General features: G+C 32.1%; 3 protein-coding genes across 4 annotated transcripts; 1 reads left to right on the top strand and 2 right to left on the bottom strand.

Annotated features, from left to right (window-relative positions):
* Positions 1 to 2,156: 2,156 nt before the first annotated feature.
* LOC121207719 (dolichyl-diphosphooligosaccharide--protein glycosyltransferase subunit 1B) lies at positions 2,157 to 6,778 on the bottom strand. 2 transcript variants are annotated; one of them, XM_041078087.1, is made up of 8 exons: positions 6,522 to 6,778; positions 5,663 to 5,707; positions 4,731 to 5,365; positions 4,474 to 4,621; positions 3,765 to 3,944; positions 3,567 to 3,635; positions 3,222 to 3,311; positions 2,157 to 2,527 (listed from the first exon to the last, which is right to left on the bottom strand). In XM_041078087.1, exons 1-8 carry the CDS (start codon positions 6,636 to 6,638, stop codon positions 2,405 to 2,407), a joined length of 1,407 nt encoding a protein of 468 aa, XP_040934021.1. In that variant the 5' UTR covers positions 6,639 to 6,778; the 3' UTR covers positions 2,157 to 2,404. The 2 variants fall into 2 exon arrangements, with proteins under 2 accessions (XP_040934021.1, XP_040934022.1); XM_041078088.1 differs by lacking the exon at positions 2,157 to 2,527 and having other exon boundaries at positions 3,270 to 3,430.
* Positions 6,779 to 8,949: 2,171 nt separating this feature from the next.
* LOC121207717 (BTB/POZ domain-containing protein At5g03250) lies at positions 8,950 to 12,178 on the top strand. Its single transcript, XM_041078086.1, has 4 exons — positions 8,950 to 9,139; positions 9,675 to 9,744; positions 9,882 to 11,105; positions 11,335 to 12,178. Exons 1-4 carry the CDS (start codon positions 9,075 to 9,077, stop codon positions 11,812 to 11,814), a joined length of 1,839 nt encoding a protein of 612 aa, XP_040934020.1. The 5' UTR covers positions 8,950 to 9,074; the 3' UTR covers positions 11,815 to 12,178.
* An 817-nt stretch (positions 12,179 to 12,995) lies between these two features.
* On the bottom strand, positions 12,996 to 16,433 carry LOC121207716 (E3 ubiquitin-protein ligase WAV3). Its single transcript, XM_041078085.1, has 2 exons — positions 15,734 to 16,433; positions 12,996 to 15,081 (listed from the first exon to the last, which is right to left on the bottom strand). The coding sequence occupies exons 1-2, from the start codon at positions 15,986 to 15,988 to the stop codon at positions 13,213 to 13,215; spliced, it is 2,124 nt and encodes a 707-aa protein (XP_040934019.1). The 5' UTR covers positions 15,989 to 16,433; the 3' UTR covers positions 12,996 to 13,212.
* Positions 16,434 to 17,144: the final 711 nt, after the last annotated feature.

Below are 17,144 nucleotides of genomic sequence, written 5' to 3'. Positions count from 1 at the left end.
ATATATGCAAATATATCTTAATCATATATAAGAAATATATTTATAAGCAAATATAGTATTAGGGTAACTATATAACTATGCCCGCCTTCCTATTTTAGTAATTTAATTTTAAAAATTTTTAATTTAGGCAATAACGTTTGAATTTATTTCTATTTTGATCATGATCGTTAAATTGAAAATGGAAAGCCTCTTTTCTAACCGGTATAACGCATTTAGTCCTCAATACTTACATATTCTATCAATTTAATTCTCAAACTTCCTAATCAAAACTTTCAACTTTTAAAATAAAAGCATTTTACATCTATAAATTTATAAAACCTAAAAAAGAAAAAAACTTCTCTCAATTACAAGCCATTTTCTAGCCAATTCCTAGTACCAACGAGTTTATCTTGAAACCTTATTTTCTTTTTCTTTTTCATTAGTTTTCTTTTAAAACTTAAAAAAAAATATTTTAGATTTACTCTTGTTGTTCACAATATGATATTTCCTTCAAGGTACATAAAAATAATGTCCAAAATTGGTCCTTGAAATTGAAAATTAAATCTAGAGTTAAAAAATTGACTTAAAAAAATTCAATTGTTCAACCAATACTTACATAAAAAAATTATGAATATTTAATTTCCTTTTGTTACATTGATAATGATTTTTTAATTTTATAAAGTGATTAAGAAATTATGTATTCTATTTATTTTTAAATTTTAAATCCACAATAAGCAATATGTATCACTAATAATTCGATTTAGTGTCAAATCATTTACCAAATTAATTAAAAACTAAAATTATGCTAGTCAGAGTGAAATATTATTTTTTAAAAATATTAAATTATTTATATAATTTTATTCTAGATTATATATATATTTTTAAATTTGTATTTTCTATTATTTTTAATGGTGTTTAATTAATTTCTAACACTAACTTCTTAAAAATATAAACAAAAAGAGTTATGTACCAAATTGAATAATTTCAACCATAAATAAAACAATTTATAGATGTGAAATTCCTCTGTTTTAAAAGTCAAAAAATTTAGTTGGAAAGTTTGAGGATCAAATTGGTAGAATTTGTAAATATGAAGGGTTAAATTTATTGAATGATTTAGAATTAGGATAAAATTGATAGAATAAGTAAGTATTCAGGGCTAAAATGTGTTATTATACCAGTTAGAAAAACATTTTCCGTTATCAATTTAATAGAGGATAACCAAAACAGAAATGAATCCAAATGTTAGTGCTTAAATTGAAAAATTTTAAGGTTAGGTGACCAAAATAGAAACACAAGCATAATTGGATGACCATTTGTGAAATTTACCCTTTATATTAATTAGCTAAAATAATTTCATTTGATGATTATATTTATGTTTATATGTAATTATAAAAAATAAAATTAATTAAGACAAAAAAATCAAAATTAGTTTAAAATTTCAAAATCCAATAGACCGAAACATATCAAAATTTTGACTAAACCAAAACTGACCATTTGATAGTGAGTGCTAGTACGGTACCGATAACCATGTATTTTTAAGTGGCGATCCGTACATCATTGTTTTGTTTTGCGATTAGACTATGAAAAGCTTAATCTTAATTTGGATGGGTAATGTGTTTACCTCCAATAAAGTTAAAAACAACAGTAGTGATAAAATTAATTAATATAATGGTGAGATTGAATACTGTAATTGTGAGATTCAAAACAGCAGTAGGGTGTATGTTTAAATTTAAACCCAGTTGTAGCAATGAGGTAAGAATAGAAAATAACTATTAAGAACATTATATTAAAAATAATATATAATAGAAATTTTTAAATTATTTTACTTTAACGAAATTATTAAAAATATGTGAATTTATAAATTCATTTAATAAAATATTAAAATTATCTTCCGATATTTTATTATATAAAATAAAAAAATTTAACATTTTTAAATTAAAGTAATTAAAATTTAAAATTTAAAATAAATAATCTAAAAGTAGTTAATTCAAGGAATGGTGAATTAAAATTTCTTTTCATAATAACATATATTAGTTTATATTAGTTTGTTATAAAATAATGGGGAAAATGTTTATTATTTTAAATTAATAAAATTATCTCACAAATGAAAATACAAAATTATTGAAGTCGAAGGTAAAATGAAGAAAGAGACAAAAAAAGTAAAATGGAAAGGGATAGTTTTTGCCAACAAAAATGACAAAATATAATGAAATAATTATTTCATTGTAAATTACGATATTTAAAAAAAAAAACTACTAATTTCATCGGAAAAAATTTTCGGAACTTTAGCATGCAAAATAGTTGCTAAGAAATTCCTATTTACGGAGTTGGGGTCTGCTCTAACCTGGTAAAGCAGCTTTACTGCAGGCTTAAGAGAGAAGATTCGGAACTATCTGCTAACTTACCGTTGTGATTACAGCAAAGCTCACTTACGTATGGAAAGATCGATGTGTATGTAAGCAACACAAGCCACGAAAAACATGAAGAATGCGGATGCCAACATCAGAGGCTCGGCAAGCATGAAGATTGGGTTGAAGGTGTAGTAAACCTGCCAAAGAGGGGGTAAATGAAAAGACACGAGGTTGAAGAACGTTACTCGGTCCACTAAACACCACCGATGAAGAAATAACATACGACACAACCGATAAATCGTCTTAATGTGGGTTTGTCTACAGAACGAAGCCCAATATAGTGGCTAATATCACTAGGCTTGTTCACTAGGTTGGACCAAATTGTTAAACCCCAAACAGTCCAAGAGCATGAATCATTTCCTAGTACATAAGCTTATAGTTTAATGAAGACAAACATATAGCGTCTTCATAGAATTACCTAGAAAGCATAAGCAAAGAAAAGATTTTGGCCGGAACAATTGTATTCATCAAAGCCGATCTCTGGAATCTTCAACTCTAGGGTTTGACTCTATATCTTAGATAAATTGGTATATTGTCTAAAATGTAAAACAAGTAAAAAATATCTATAAATGAAATTGCCAAGTTGCACGGTTAATTGTATGCCTCTTGTTATTCATATGCTGCAATAGTTGGCTTAACTAATAAGAGTATAACAGCCTCCACAAAAATAGTTTCATATGTATTTCAATCATCATGATTCGAAAGTGTCACTTAGTATGGTGTTCTATCCACCAATGCACAATACCTCAAGGAGATGAAATATTATGGACAATGATAAAATTGACGCCATTGCAAAAACATATAAAGCTAGTAGAAAAGGTGATAAATTACCTGGAAATGAGAGTTATGCATGGGAACAAAATTTTTCTTTTCCAAGACCACCACAGTCCTTCCAATAACATCAAGAGAAGAATATTTAGCCTGCATGATTAAATTGGAGTGCATCTCGGTCAACACGGAATACAAGTCTCCTGCAACTATACGCATAAGTGCAAAGCCTTCATATTGCAAGACAACATTTCTTAACGTAGTACTCAAAGCTGCTCACAAATTTTGTCAAAAGAAAACATTGACGTCATCGTCATTGTAGGCACAAAAATTTATATGCAGCACAAACTACCTTTGCAAGTGCACCAAATTATGAGAGACAGAAAGTGTTATATTCAGAATAACTACCTCAAGGCGATGCTCCACAGGGAAGGGAACCACGGGGGAAGGGTCTGTTGACCCCTCGGGTAGCACAACCTGAAAAGTAACATATTAGTTCTGGTATGATAAGATATATGTTTAACATTATGGACAAAAGGACTAAAGCAACAACTATAAACAAGTAATTTAAACAAGATGAATCCAAGATCATTCTACTAAACCCACTTTTATGGTTAACTTGTCAACCACCATCCCAATAAGGGGGCATCCAAAGGTAAAGTTAAGGTAACGCTTGTCATCAGATGACTCGAAAAGAAAATCTTGTAATGGTAGCCCATAACCAATAACAAAAGTTGCTTTCCAACCTCCAAATAAAGGATAACGTGGCTCAATTTCCAGCTCCGACTGTAAAAGCATAAATTTAGTCATAATACACAGACAAAAACAGTAGTGATGCCGAAAAAAGCATAAATAAAACCTTTCATATTACTCTGACATTTGCCTCAACAGGAATGATGGCAATGGCCGCATTAAGATGTAAATGCATGATCATAAAACTGGAAACTACATTAGCAACAGAATAATCAAAACACCTTGCATTTAAAGCACAAAGTGCAATGGACCTTCTCCCATTCTAAATGTATGCTGTATTCTATGAAAAAAAAATGTGGGAATGAATCAAAACCCATCTTTCCAAAACAAATGTTCCCAATTTATATCAAGAAGAAACTGAAACACCATCAAGGAGGATAAAAATGAAGGGATTTAGCCATCTAATTGGTCAGAACATCCAACGAACAAGAGTACAATGTATAAATTTCTAGGAATAACTCGTACATGAATTCAAAGTTTTCTAGGAGAGTAATTTGAGTGTTCAAAACAACTTTTTGCTGCAAGGGACAAGAGAAAATACAAGAAAAACATATCTGAATACCTTCAAAGAATTTGTACGCAGATGTGAGGATGAGATGTTTCCTATTTCATCCCGGTAGTAGACAGAATGAACCCTAGCTGGTAATCTTGCCAGAAGGTATCTAAATGAAGATGCACCATTAGAAAATTGCCTTGATTGGTAATCAACCCTGCAAATAGTACACAGCAGAAAGTGAATGATCAAATCAACCTTAAAGAAGGTGCTTTTGTTCTTGATGAACTTTTAAGCTGAACCATAGGAGGCAGTAGCTACCCTACCTTGAAAAAACACCTTTGTGCCGGGCACCTGCATGAACTAACGTGTAATGCTCTGTGACCTGAATGTTGCCCCAATGTGATATTTCGATTTCCTGAACAAGCTCTTCAACGACAGCAAATGGGCTATTATTCTCAAAGTGTACATGAATTGGAGAAATAGAGTATGGAGGACAGTCCTCATATGGCCCATACTTTATTTCAGTGCCGACACGGTTTGTAGGTTCCACCCTTATGAACGATTCGACCTTGGTACTTGGTGTCTTAATAAAAGTTGTTTGTTGCTTAATATGATACGGCGACAATATTAATGCAGTATCATGATAAAATACTAACTGAGATTCTGATTGGGCTATCTCTGCTGGAAAAGGCTCTAGGAAGTGCATGAACACGTACAACACTTCCAGCGTTGTGCTTTCTCCTGAATTTAATGGATCAGCCAAATAAATAGTAAAATATTTAGCGTCAATAGGTGGTGCATCAGGCAGTTCAGTTGGTTTTACTTCAAGATGAACTGAAGTAGTCTTCTTCCGCTTTCCTTTAATTGCTAATGCATCAACCATTGCTAGATGGTCAACTTCAGTGGGGGTCAAAGCAAGAACAACTTCTGAAGCAGGTCTAGTACCAGTATTCTCGACCTAAAAGAGACTCATATGTTATCATAACCATTACTACATGCAAATATTAGAAATCTAGAGATTCGGTAATTCAGTTCTCCATATCATCATGCAAATATTTGAATGTTATGTTTGGGTAGATGAAATCGAGACCCCGTTTATAAACCTCATCCTCTATGTGTTAATATTCTTTTCCTTTCAATCTTTTTTTTTCTGAGGAGATATTCTTTCAATCATTTAAACAATAATTCATATATGTCAATAAATATAAAGTCATTAGGAAATCAATAAATTGGCAGCATTAAAGAAAGAAATTACCTTCAAAGTCAAGTGAACATTAATAATGTGGGAGCTCAAGTCAATCTGCATCAACCAAAAACAATATCTTAAATAATCAAACAACTAAGAAGCAAAAACAACTGACAAAATCCACGTAAATCAGGTAAAAGGAAAGCTAAATTAAAGAAAAAATTAAAATCAAGCATCAATTTTACATTATTTTTACAACTGGATCAATTAAAACATAAATTCATATATATTCACACCCAAAATCATTTCCTTATCCCCCCACCCCCCCCCCACACACACAAAAAGAATCTAGAATCGTAAATCATAATTTCAACAATTTCAAATAAAAAATAAAGATTAAAATAAAAGAAAGGGCTGTAATCAAGCATTAATGTTACTTTTTTTTTTTTGGGCAATAGGAGCATTTACAGTACAAATTCATATAGTCTCATTCAAAATCAATTCCTTAAGGAAAAAAAAAATTCATAAATTCGAAAATTTCGAATAAAAACTTAGGATAAGAAAAGAAAGAAAGAGCTGTAATCAAGCATTAATGTCACAATATTATTACAATTGGATCAATTAAAATTCAATTTCATATATACTCTGACTCAAAATCTTTTTGTTATCAAAAAAGTAAAATTATATAATCTTAAATCATAGTTTCGACAATTCGAATAAAAAAATAAATATTGAAAAAGAAAGAACTGTAATCAAGCGTTAATTTTACGTTTCCTCCTTTTTTTTCAATTGGAGAAATTTAAATATAATTCACATATACTCTAACTCAAAATCATTCCTTCTAAAGCGGATAAAATAATTTCGACAATGTCGAACAATTTAAGATCAAAAAAAAAAAAGCAGAAGAAGAAAAAGATACGGTGTTTACTCTACGCTCGGCGTTGGAGATTACAAATTGACGTGGAGGAGAAGATCTGGAGACGAAGAATAAAAGAGCGAATAAAGTGAGAGCTAAGGTTACTCTAGCTCTGATCCAAGCCTCCATTGCTGTTGACGAGAGACTTGTAACACTGTCCTCGGCTTTAGGCTAAGATCGAAGGAGGACTTCAGTACAAAGACTCAAGAGTGAGAGAGAGAGGGACAGAGGTATTGTTCGTTGGGGCAGCTTTATGGGCTTCTTTTCATGGTTTGGGTTAACCTTTTTCTTTTCTTCTTGTTATTAGTAGGGAAAAAAACTCTCCACTCCCTCTTAATATAAAAATTGAGTAAATTAGTCCTTCTAAATTTTGTCAATTTCAAATGTGAGCAACTAAGAATAATTAATCAAAATATTAATATCTTCCGTCAATTGAAAATAATTTTGATTGATATAATAAAAAATTAACTTTCAATTTTACATATTTGTCATTTTGGCCTTATTCTAAAAAAAAAACTCAACAAATCTTGCCTCAACATTTACATATTTACAAAATGTTGTGGGATAAATTTGTTAAAATAAGACCAATTTGACTGAATGTGTAAAATTTTAGGGTTAAATTTGTTAGTATACCAATCAAGATCATATACAATTTATGAAAAACATTAATTTGTGATTAATTATCCTTAGTTTCTCACTTTTGAAATTGACAAGGATTGAATTACTCTAATTTTTTAGAGGGACCAAATTTCTCAATTACAAAATTGAGAGGGACTCGAGAGATCTTTTTATCTTATTAGTCTTAAGGGCATATAAAATTTTGAAAATGACATAATTTAATTTAATGAATTTAGCAATTATCGTTTAGTTAAGACTAAATTTTTAAATTTTGAAAGGTACAGAAATTAAAAATATCAATTTTTAAAGTGAAAAAACCAAATCTGTAACTTATGCATAGTAAAAGGACTAATAAAATTATTTGACCTAAAAATTTATATTGATTCAATGTTAATTTAATTGATATGATGCGTTTTGGTGTAAATTTAGACATTTAATATTCTATTAATGTGAATAATTTGTTAAGGACTACCGAGATTTAAATATAATTTAAAAATATGTTAAAATTAAATGGTAAAAAATCTGTTAGGTCTCTCTTAATTAGAATATCGATCAAATTAGTCCCTCTAGAAAAACCGCAATAAACTAATCCTTATCTATTTCAAAAGTGCACAACTAATGACAATTAATCATGGCGTTAATGTTTTAGTCAATTTTACATAAATTTGATTGGTATAATAACAAATTTAGCTCTCATAATTTACACATTCTATCAATTTTTTCATAATTTTACAAATTTAGGCCATAATTTTTTTGTCAATGTGTAAATACCGAGACTAAATTTGTTGAACTTTTTAGAATCAAGACCAAATTAACAAAATATGTAAACTTCGACGGCTAAATTTGTTATTATACTAATAAAAACTATGCACAATTGACGAAAGACATTAACACGGTGCTTAATTGTCCTTAATTGCTCACTTTCAAAATTTACAAAATTAAATTGCTCCAATTTTTTTATAGGGACTAATTTGCTCAATTCCGAAATCTAAAGATGTCTTTTTACCAATTAAAATTAAAGTTTATGTGCCGAGGTACTAACCCTGCTGACTTGGCTTGTATGTAATGGGCCTTAAAATGCAAGTCTTTTAAATTTTTTTAGATTTAACTTGAATTAAAATTAAATAATTAAAAATATTTATATTTTAATTAATTATTAAAATAAATAACAATGGAAATAATTTTACCATCTTTTGCAATAAATATCATTTTTTAAATCTTGCGGTGTTTGGAAATAATTTTATTTTTATCGGTTGATTTTTATCTTCTTCATTTTATTAATTATTTTCAATTCAATATTCAATATAGTAATTTGTTAATGATATATAAGTATTAGTTATAAATCTTAAAATTATACATGGATTTCAATTTAATGTGTAATTTGATATATGAATTTTAATTTGGTGTAATTATATGCATTAAATTATGATTATGGTTTAAATGTATATATGAAATTTTAATTTTGATTTAATTATACACATTCAAATATATAAATACATTAATTTATTTTTATATTTGACAAATATAATTTTTTCTGTATGCAATATATAAATAAAAAATAATATTATATTAATAATTGTGTTAATAATGTGTAAGAATTAAATTAACTCAAAATTTTATATATAAATTATACAAAATTAAAATTTATGTATATATAATTTTGATATTTATCTGTAAAGATTTTTTCTTTTTTGTCAAATTTCACGTAAGTTGCAACAAGGAACTGCCTGGATATTCCTTCCCCTTAAGACTCGGGACTTCCCTTATTTCCCATTTTCTTTTAATTTTTCTTCCTTTTTATGAATATTATTTACTATTTTTTTAAAAAGAATTTATTGTTTAGTGTAACGTAGAAATCATTTCTATTTTCATTTCACTTTGTTTCTTTCAGTTTTTTTTTTAAAATTTAAGGTGAGAGTGTAAACGTTTGGATTCAAGTGAAAAAAAATGGCAAGCATGACCATGAAGTTGGGATCGAAATCAGAAGTCTTTCACCGTGACGGCCAAACCTGGTAATTTCTTCCATTTTTCTGTAGTTTCATTCTTGCTTGGTTAACTGTTTCGATTTTTTTTTCTAAATTTCCTAAAAAATATGGGTTTAACTGTTTGTTTCTTGAGTTACAAGTAACTTTCTATTTTACTTGTTATTATCATTTTTAAGTTAGAATTTTGGGTTTTTGATGGTTAGGTGTTTCTAATTCCCAATGAAAAAAAAAAAAGAGATTGAAATGTGCTTAGATGGATATTTTGGTTTTATTGTTAATATGCAGAATTTTGTTTGATACCTATTTGTATTCTGTGCTGATAATTAGGATTTAGGGTTCATGGATTTATGGTTTTCTTTTTAATATATGAAGAGTGAAATAAGAGTGTGAAATCAGTAAATGCGATATGGGTTCAATTCTGGTTTACCTGTATGTGTCTGTGTTTGAATTTTTCTTGAATACTGGCATTAGTTCCATGATTGAATTGGCAGCTTGTTTCTCCATTATTTTTGCCCTTTTTCGCGTTTCGTATTACAATATGATCCTGTATTTCGTCTTTCAGGTTGTGCTCGACCGGTCTTCCGAGCGATCTTGTTGTCGAAGTAGGAGAAATGGCCTTCCATCTTCACAAGGTGCTTACCTTGGTTCATATCGTTGTAGAAGAATGCTTCCTACTTTCATTCATTAAAGATATTGTCAATGGAATGCCTTATTCCTTTACTAATCAGATTGTCTTTTCCCTTTTCTTGATTTTCGCCTTGTTAATCAGTTTCCTTTGCTGTCAAGAAGCCAAGTAATTGAGAATCGAATTAACGATTATTCCAGTGAGGATGACGAAAAGTGTGTCCTGCAATTTCATGACTTACCTGGTGGAGCCAAGACCTTTTTGCTTGTAGCCAAATTCTGCTATGGCATTAGATTAGAGCTCACTGCGCTGAATATAGTAGGTATTCGTTGTGCTGCCGAGTATCTTCAAATGACTGAAGATCGCGGGGATGGAAATCTTATAATGCTAAGCGAAAGTTTTCTGAACGAAATGTTTGGTCATTGGACGGACACGATCAAAGCTCTTGAAACCTGCAAAGAGTTTCTACCGTATTCAGAAGAGCTTCATATTTTTTCGCGATGCATTGATTCCTTGGCAATGAAAGCTTGTGCTGATACGAATTTGTTTAGTTGGCCTCTGCCGGAAAACGGCATCGCACAATGTCCTGAAGGCAATCATGTCTTATGGAATGGAATATGTTCGACAGCCAAACCACAACCATTGAGTGAGGATTGGTGGTATGAAGATGCGTCCTTGCTTAGATTATCGTCGTATAAAAGGTTGATTCTAGCTGTCGAATCAAGAGGCATGAAGCCAGAGAGGATTGCCGGTTCCGTTGTCCACTACGCTAAGAGGCATCTTTCGTTGTTGTGTAGGCAATCAAGCTTCCAGGGCCGAGACCATGCAGCCCCTAGATCACTTGTGTCTCACCCATCCGATGCAGATCAAAGGAATCTCCTTGAAGAAATAGTGGCATTGGTACCCACTCAAAAGGGTGCCACCCCAACAAATTTCTTGTTGAGGCTTCTCCGAACATCAATGGTTTTACAGGCGAGGCCATCGTGTCAAGACAAGCTAGAGAAACAGATTGGGGCTCAGCTGGATCAAGCTGCTTTGGAAGATCTTCTGATACCGAATGTCGGGTACTCCATGGAAACCCTTTACGACATTGACTGTGTTCAGCGGATTCTTGATCATTTTGCTCGCGTAGATAACGAGCCGCTCGACCCTTCGAATTATATCATTGATGAGGGGCAGCTTATGGGAGGTTCCCATCCATTGACCCCAATGACAATGGTGGCTACCTTGGTGGATGGATACCTGGCTGAAGTGGCACCTGATGTTAATTTGAAGTTGCCAAAGTTTCAGTCACTTGCTGCTGTTATTCCCGATTATGCCAGACCATTAAACGACGGAATTTATCGTGCAATCGACATATACCTTAAGGTAAGAATCTTCCTAGTTCTTGGTTCATCACCAAATTTGATCATTCGTTTCGAATCACTGGATTGAAAAACTATGATTATGCATTCATTCCTATTAATAATTTCAATATTTCATATCCTTATCAGCACAGCTACTCACACCTGAATCCATGGAAGAAATGCCTGCAAAATAATCTTTGTATTGCCATTACATTTCGTCTTAGCTTCACCGTTTATTACTTTTCATCCAGGCACATCCATGGCTGACAGATTCCGAGAGGGAACAAATATGCAGCCTTATGAACTGCCAGAAGCTCTCATTGGAAGCCAGTACTCACGCAACCCAGAACGAGAGGCTACCACTCCGAGTCATTGTCCAAGTCCTATTTTTTGAACAACTTCGGCTTCGCACATCCATTGCCGGTTGGTTATTTGTCACGGACAACCTCGAAAACTCACAAAATCCAAATGGGAATCTCGATAACGCTGGAAACAACACACGTGTTGGAGCTGTTCGAGACCATTTGGTGGAGGCTGATGACATAATGGAGCGGGTTTCGGTACTTGAGAAAGAATGCTCGGGCATGAAGGAAGAACTTGAAAAGTTGGTGAAAGCAAAGCGTGGTTGGAACCTTTTCTTGAAAAAATTGGGGTTTCGATCGAAGTCTAAGTCCATTGATCCGAAAAAGGTAAAAAGCTGCCTTCTGATTCAAAAAAATCAAAGCCCCTAGCAAAAGCTCAGAGGAAACCTCAACAATGGTGAGTCTGGATTACAGGTTCTTAAAAAAAACTAACAAAGGCAAGTCCTTTGTTGCTTTAGGCAGTATTTGTACATAGTCAAAAGTTCATTAGGCTTTAAATTATAGAAATTAATCTCTTTATTTTTAATGAAGTACATGTTTTTGACACTCTGTCTTTAACATTTTCTCAAATACGGATTTAGAAATGAATCTCTAAACTTGTACTTCATTAAATTTCTTGTTGAAAATTTTTTTAGTGCCTTGAATTTTTTTTTTGCCCAGAAAAATTTACATTGTTTAATTTCATAGTGGTAAAGAACTTTATTTCGACTTTAACTTTTATCCCTAAACAGCATTAGATTACAGTAAAAAAAATATTTCCAGCCAATAAAGTAGAAAAAAATTTAAAAAAAAAAACAAAAACCTACTGTTGGAATTTAGTGATAAAAATTTATGTATCTTAAATTCATTAATTATGAAAGCAACCCACAATTTTTTAATTTTAACACGTCGGGAACATCAAGAATTAAAAATTCAAATTATTTCTTAGTTTTTCAAAATTTTGGATAAATCTGAATTTTTCTTTAATTCCTAACCTTTTTTTATATTGATTCTATTATGCTAAAATTTTACGATTTTATGATTTTAGCAATTTTTCGAGCTTTTAGGTTTCATTCTTGGTCTTAAGATTTCTTTTATTTTGCAGTTTTTCACAATAGTTTCTTTATTTTTTTAAAGCAAAACTAAGAATCAAAGAAGAATTCAAATACAAACTTTTAGTTCTTAATGTTACCGATGTGCTAAAATTATAAAATTTTGCGAAATGCCTATACAATTAATGAATCTAAGATCTAAAAATTTTGGAAACTAAATTTCAACCATAAAATATTTTCTTAATTATTTATCAAATTTTTTGAAAATTTCAAATTTTTTCAATTTTGTGGTTAAATATTATTTTTCCACTATAATTTAGGGACTCAAAAATACAAGGTTAAAATTTTAAGTAAAACGAGATTGTTTAAAATGCATTTCAAAGTTAAAAAATATATCTTTCTATAGGTCAAAAAATATTTCGATCAAAAAATATATGTATGTTCTAAAAATTGACAATTTTAGTAAATTTAATTTAATAAATTTCATCTCATCCATGCATATATCATAAAGATAAAAAATATCTGAAACCTATGTTACCGGAGCTAAAGATATAACCGTATGACTGTTGGATACATGTATTTCATTGAAGAGTTATTCTCATACTTATTCGGATATACATTTGACACAAGTGTCGAACACAAATGTTGGATATGATTGCAGGCACTCGTAGTAACATACGTGTAGTTTGGCTTCTATTTGCTGCTCCTTGTTATTTTGCCCTAAAAACTTCCAATATTACCTTGGCTTTGGTTGTGACCATAGTGATTGAAGAAGCCCTTGTGTTGATGGACTACTCAATAAAAATGCCTGAGATTGAGTTAGCATTTCAACCATTGATGGCGTTTGATATGCCTGAACCAAGCTTGAACCATCGGTGGAGTCGCCTCTCGTGGTGGCTCTTTGCCATGAGTGCGAGCTCAGTCCCGAAAGAATATATGCTCTCCCAGATACCTCGTATACATGCCTACTTACCATTCTTTCTTCCATCTCCTTGAGCTCCGCATCCAATGCAACCCAAAGTCGGTCCCGAGATTTGGCGGAAACAGTCTCGGACAATACCCTTTGGCAATTTTCGAGGATTGAAACAGCACCGGCAAGATCTCCTTGCTCGGCTGCGGTTCTTGTCTCCACCATTGCATCTGCTGCTCGGAACCTATTGCGTTGCCTATCTACTTCGATTGACACTTCTTCTTGCCCGGCTATTTTAGGTCTTTGAATCCGGACGACACCACTCTCCGTAGATGTCATTTCTTTCGTTAAAGGATCACTATAAACACATTTCACCTTTAGTAATGATGTTTCACATTGAGAGGACTCAGCTGGTACTTTAACCGATACCAAGAAATCCCTCTCTTCGTCGGCATAGAGATCCCCAACATCGATCAATCCGGTTTTTCCATCAGCTGAAACATGGCTTCGATAACTTCCAGCTTTAAGTGAACTCAGGCAGAGATTCGGATTCATGCACTCTACACACACTTGTAGCTCTTGAACCACAACGCTTAAAAGACCTCCGATGCATTGTGCAAGTGCATCTTGGATCATAGTTTCAGTTTCTATAAAAGAAAACGTCCCTCCAGAGATCTCCGAAATCGAATGCATCAATGAAGCATCATGATCTGTACCAAAACCGAAAGTGTGGACTGGAATCTGAAATTCTCTGTTGTCACCACTGCGTATAGAAATGGGAACGAGCGACCCATAGTTGGGGTAAGACGAGTTCGGACGCACGCCATTGACTGTATCCTGCCCATCAGACAAAAGTATAATGCTGGAAACTGGATTCTTTTCAGTCCGATCTTCCATTACCTTGGCACCTTTTCTTAGACCTTCTGCAATGTTGGTACCACCATTTGCAATCACAGAATTAACAGCTCGAAGTGCCTGCTGCTGCCCTATGTCAGACATCCGACGGAGTGGAAAGAGGCGGCGAGCATTTGAGGAGAAGGCAATGACCGAGAGTCTATCATTGCAACCGAGGTTTTGTATGAGAAATCCCATTGCTCGTTTTAGTAACGCAAGCTTAGTACCGGACATGCTACCACTAATATCAAGCACCGTTACAAGGTCAACTGGAGCACGAGGACTTCGAGATTGCAACAAGTTAACCTGACCTCCACTCAGACTAGGATTTCGAATTGCAGCCATGACAGCAGCCTTAAGATGAACAAGAATTGTGAAATCATCATAAGAATGGGACCTCGGTGCGGTTGAAACCTCTGGATACGTTTCGATCTTTATTGTTGTATCAGACGTGTTATCCAAGGTATTGTTACTTTCAGCAATCACAGGTAGATGATCCAAGGATTCATCATCGTTGAAAACACCTGGCTCGGGACCTCGAATGTGCCATTGATTTAAATTACGTTGAGGTACAGGCAACCGGTGGGCTACATCCATCAAAGCATCGTTTCGTGACCATCCTCCAGGATCCAAACCGGGGCTCCGGATCGGGATTTCTTTCCATTTCGATCGACAAACCGGACAGACTTGATTGTCATGCGAAGCAACGCAATGGAAGTGGAACGAATGTGAGCACTCTGCAGTGAATATAGCATGTCCATCTCCTTGTTTCATCTTCATCAAACATATCGAACATGTTTGCTGAAACAAAATACACAACAAACATTTAAGGTATTATTTTTCGTGTCCTAAATTATATACGCGTATCTAATATTTATACTCGAATCTATGTAAGACATGTCACAACATCAGGCTCATAAAAAAAAGGTTATTTTTTTTCTTTCTCAATATTTTTTTAGTCATCTTTAACCATGCAATAGAAAATAGTCCTGAAAGGAACTTTTTGTATTAACCCCACAAACCCAAAGGAAAAATCCAAAGTTCAACAACTTTGGTCAATACACCCTACTTAATCATATGTTAAAATAAGAATAAAATATGATTAGACACACAATACAACCTTAATAATTGAATTAAGGCTATCTTAGTCAAAATCTAGGATGTATATGTACTTTCAAAAGTATGAAAATTATTTAAAAAAAAATTGAATATACTAAATATATTCATAAAAAAAACAACATTTTCCCCTCAATAAAAAATCCAAGTTCCAACATAACAAGAAATTTTCAGCATCAATAGTTAATATCAAAAGCTAAACAAAAAATATCAAACAGAACATATGCAAGAAAAAAAATGCAAAACGCAATCAAACTACAACATTTTCTCACTAACCAAACAGGAAAAAGAAACAATCCAAAGGGGAAAAAAACTAGAAGAAAGAGTTGAACCAAACCTTAGATGATTTGCTTGAACTTTTAGACAAACTTTTAGGCAACCTTAAACAATGAGAAGAAGGCAAAGGAGTTGTTGTCCTACAACGAACCATATTTTCCCAGTTTGAGGGAGGTAACAAAGCAGCATCAGATAATCTTTCACTAGAAGGAAGTGGATGATAATCACCATCATCATCACCATCTGTAGTTCTTGGTAAATAAGCACAAAGATTCAAGCCTAAACTCAACTTAACTCTCCTCCATTTACTACCCATTTTTTTTACCCAAAAAACACAACAAAAAAAACCCCCGAGTTAAAAAAAATGGTTCTTCAAGTTGATTCTAATGTCAAAGCTGCTACCTTTCACAGAGCATGGAAAAGAAAGGACAAAAAAGAAAATGGGTCCATAATAGAAGTGAAAATGGAACGAAAAACCAAGAGAAATATTATATAAAGAGAAGAGAGAGATGGGTTTAATGGAGGTTTTTGTTATTGTTTTAATATTACATATACATATATATAAGAGTGATAAAGCTATAGTCTATTTTTTTTTTTAAGGATATTGTCAAAGGGACTAAGTCAGAGTGAGGAGTAATGGTTTGTTTGTAACGAGAAGAAGAATAATAATGGTGGTGGTGTTGGCCGCCATTACAGGATTTATTGGAGATTTGAGAATTGTTTGACCTTGTTGTTGTTGTCTGGATATGGTAAAAGGAAGACCCCGTTAGTCGAAGCACGTTTTGGTTGAATTCTTATAGTGAAAAAAGCAAATATTTTTGCTGCTTTAAAGAGATAATTCAATCCTACGTACTATTTTGATAAGTTTTTTTTTACATATAAATTATACAGTTTGTTGCTAAATTTTAAAAAAAATTTATTTTAAATATCGAAAGAAATTTGCATTTTATTTAAAGAATAAAACGGCTTTACAAGTAAAAACTCATTTTTTTTCTTATAAAAATCTAAATAATTGGATGTAAAACCCTAAGTTTTCAAAGAAAGTTAAAAAAAAATAATTGAATATTATCTATAAAAACACAAATTTTCCCTATAAATCTCAAATTTTAATTAGTTGTTAATTAAAATGAACGTAGAATATAAACGCTTTTTGATTAACAACCCCTTTAAGTAACCGTAAGTATAAATACGAAGTATTACCGTATGCACTTTTTTATAATCATTTTCTCCATAATAATACACCATTTGCTGGTTTAAGAATGGAGATGTGTTATAGAAACCCCAAAAACTCTTAAAGTTTTCCAATTCAAAACACCCTACTTCTAAACCATTTATAAGTAATTATTTAGCATTTTATTTAAGTATCTAACTTGTAAATTTCATCATTAATTTGTTGATTTTCTCAAGCTTTTTTAGCATCTAAATATAGGGGAATGGAAAAAAAGAAAGCATTGGTAGCATCTATTTGTATT

The sequence above is a fragment of the Gossypium hirsutum genome, chromosome A10 (assembly GCF_007990345.1).
Source record: "Gossypium hirsutum isolate 1008001.06 chromosome A10, Gossypium_hirsutum_v2.1, whole genome shotgun sequence".
Classification (NCBI taxonomy): Eukaryota; Viridiplantae; Streptophyta; class Magnoliopsida; order Malvales; family Malvaceae; genus Gossypium; species Gossypium hirsutum.
This window is presented reverse-complemented; position numbering and strand designations above follow the sequence as displayed.

Coding starts and splice junctions, on each gene's coding strand:
- LOC121207719 (XM_041078087.1), bottom strand. CDS start 6,638: ATGGAGGCTTGGATCAGAGCTAGAGTAACCTTAGCTCTCACTTTATTC. Junction 4,622..4,730: donor CACAAAGGTGTTTTTTCAAG/GTAGGGTAGCTA, acceptor TACTATTTGCAG/GGTTGATTACCAATCAAGGC. Junction 2,528..3,221: donor TGCATAACTCTCATTTCCAG/GTAATTTATCAC, acceptor CCTCTTTGGCAG/GTTTACTACACCTTCAACCC.
- LOC121207717 (XM_041078086.1), top strand. CDS start 9,075: ATGGCAAGCATGACCATGAAGTTGGGATCGAAATCAGAAGTCTTTCAC. Junction 9,140..9,674: donor CACCGTGACGGCCAAACCTG/GTAATTTCTTCC, acceptor TTCGTCTTTCAG/GTTGTGCTCGACCGGTCTTC. Junction 11,106..11,334: donor CAATCGACATATACCTTAAG/GTAAGAATCTTC, acceptor CTTTTCATCCAG/GCACATCCATGGCTGACAGA.
- LOC121207716 (XM_041078085.1), bottom strand. CDS start 15,988: ATGGGTAGTAAATGGAGGAGAGTTAAGTTGAGTTTAGGCTTGAATCTT. Junction 15,082..15,733: donor GTTCAAGCAAATCATCTAAG/GTTTGGTTCAAC, acceptor ATTTTGTTTCAG/CAAACATGTTCGATATGTTT.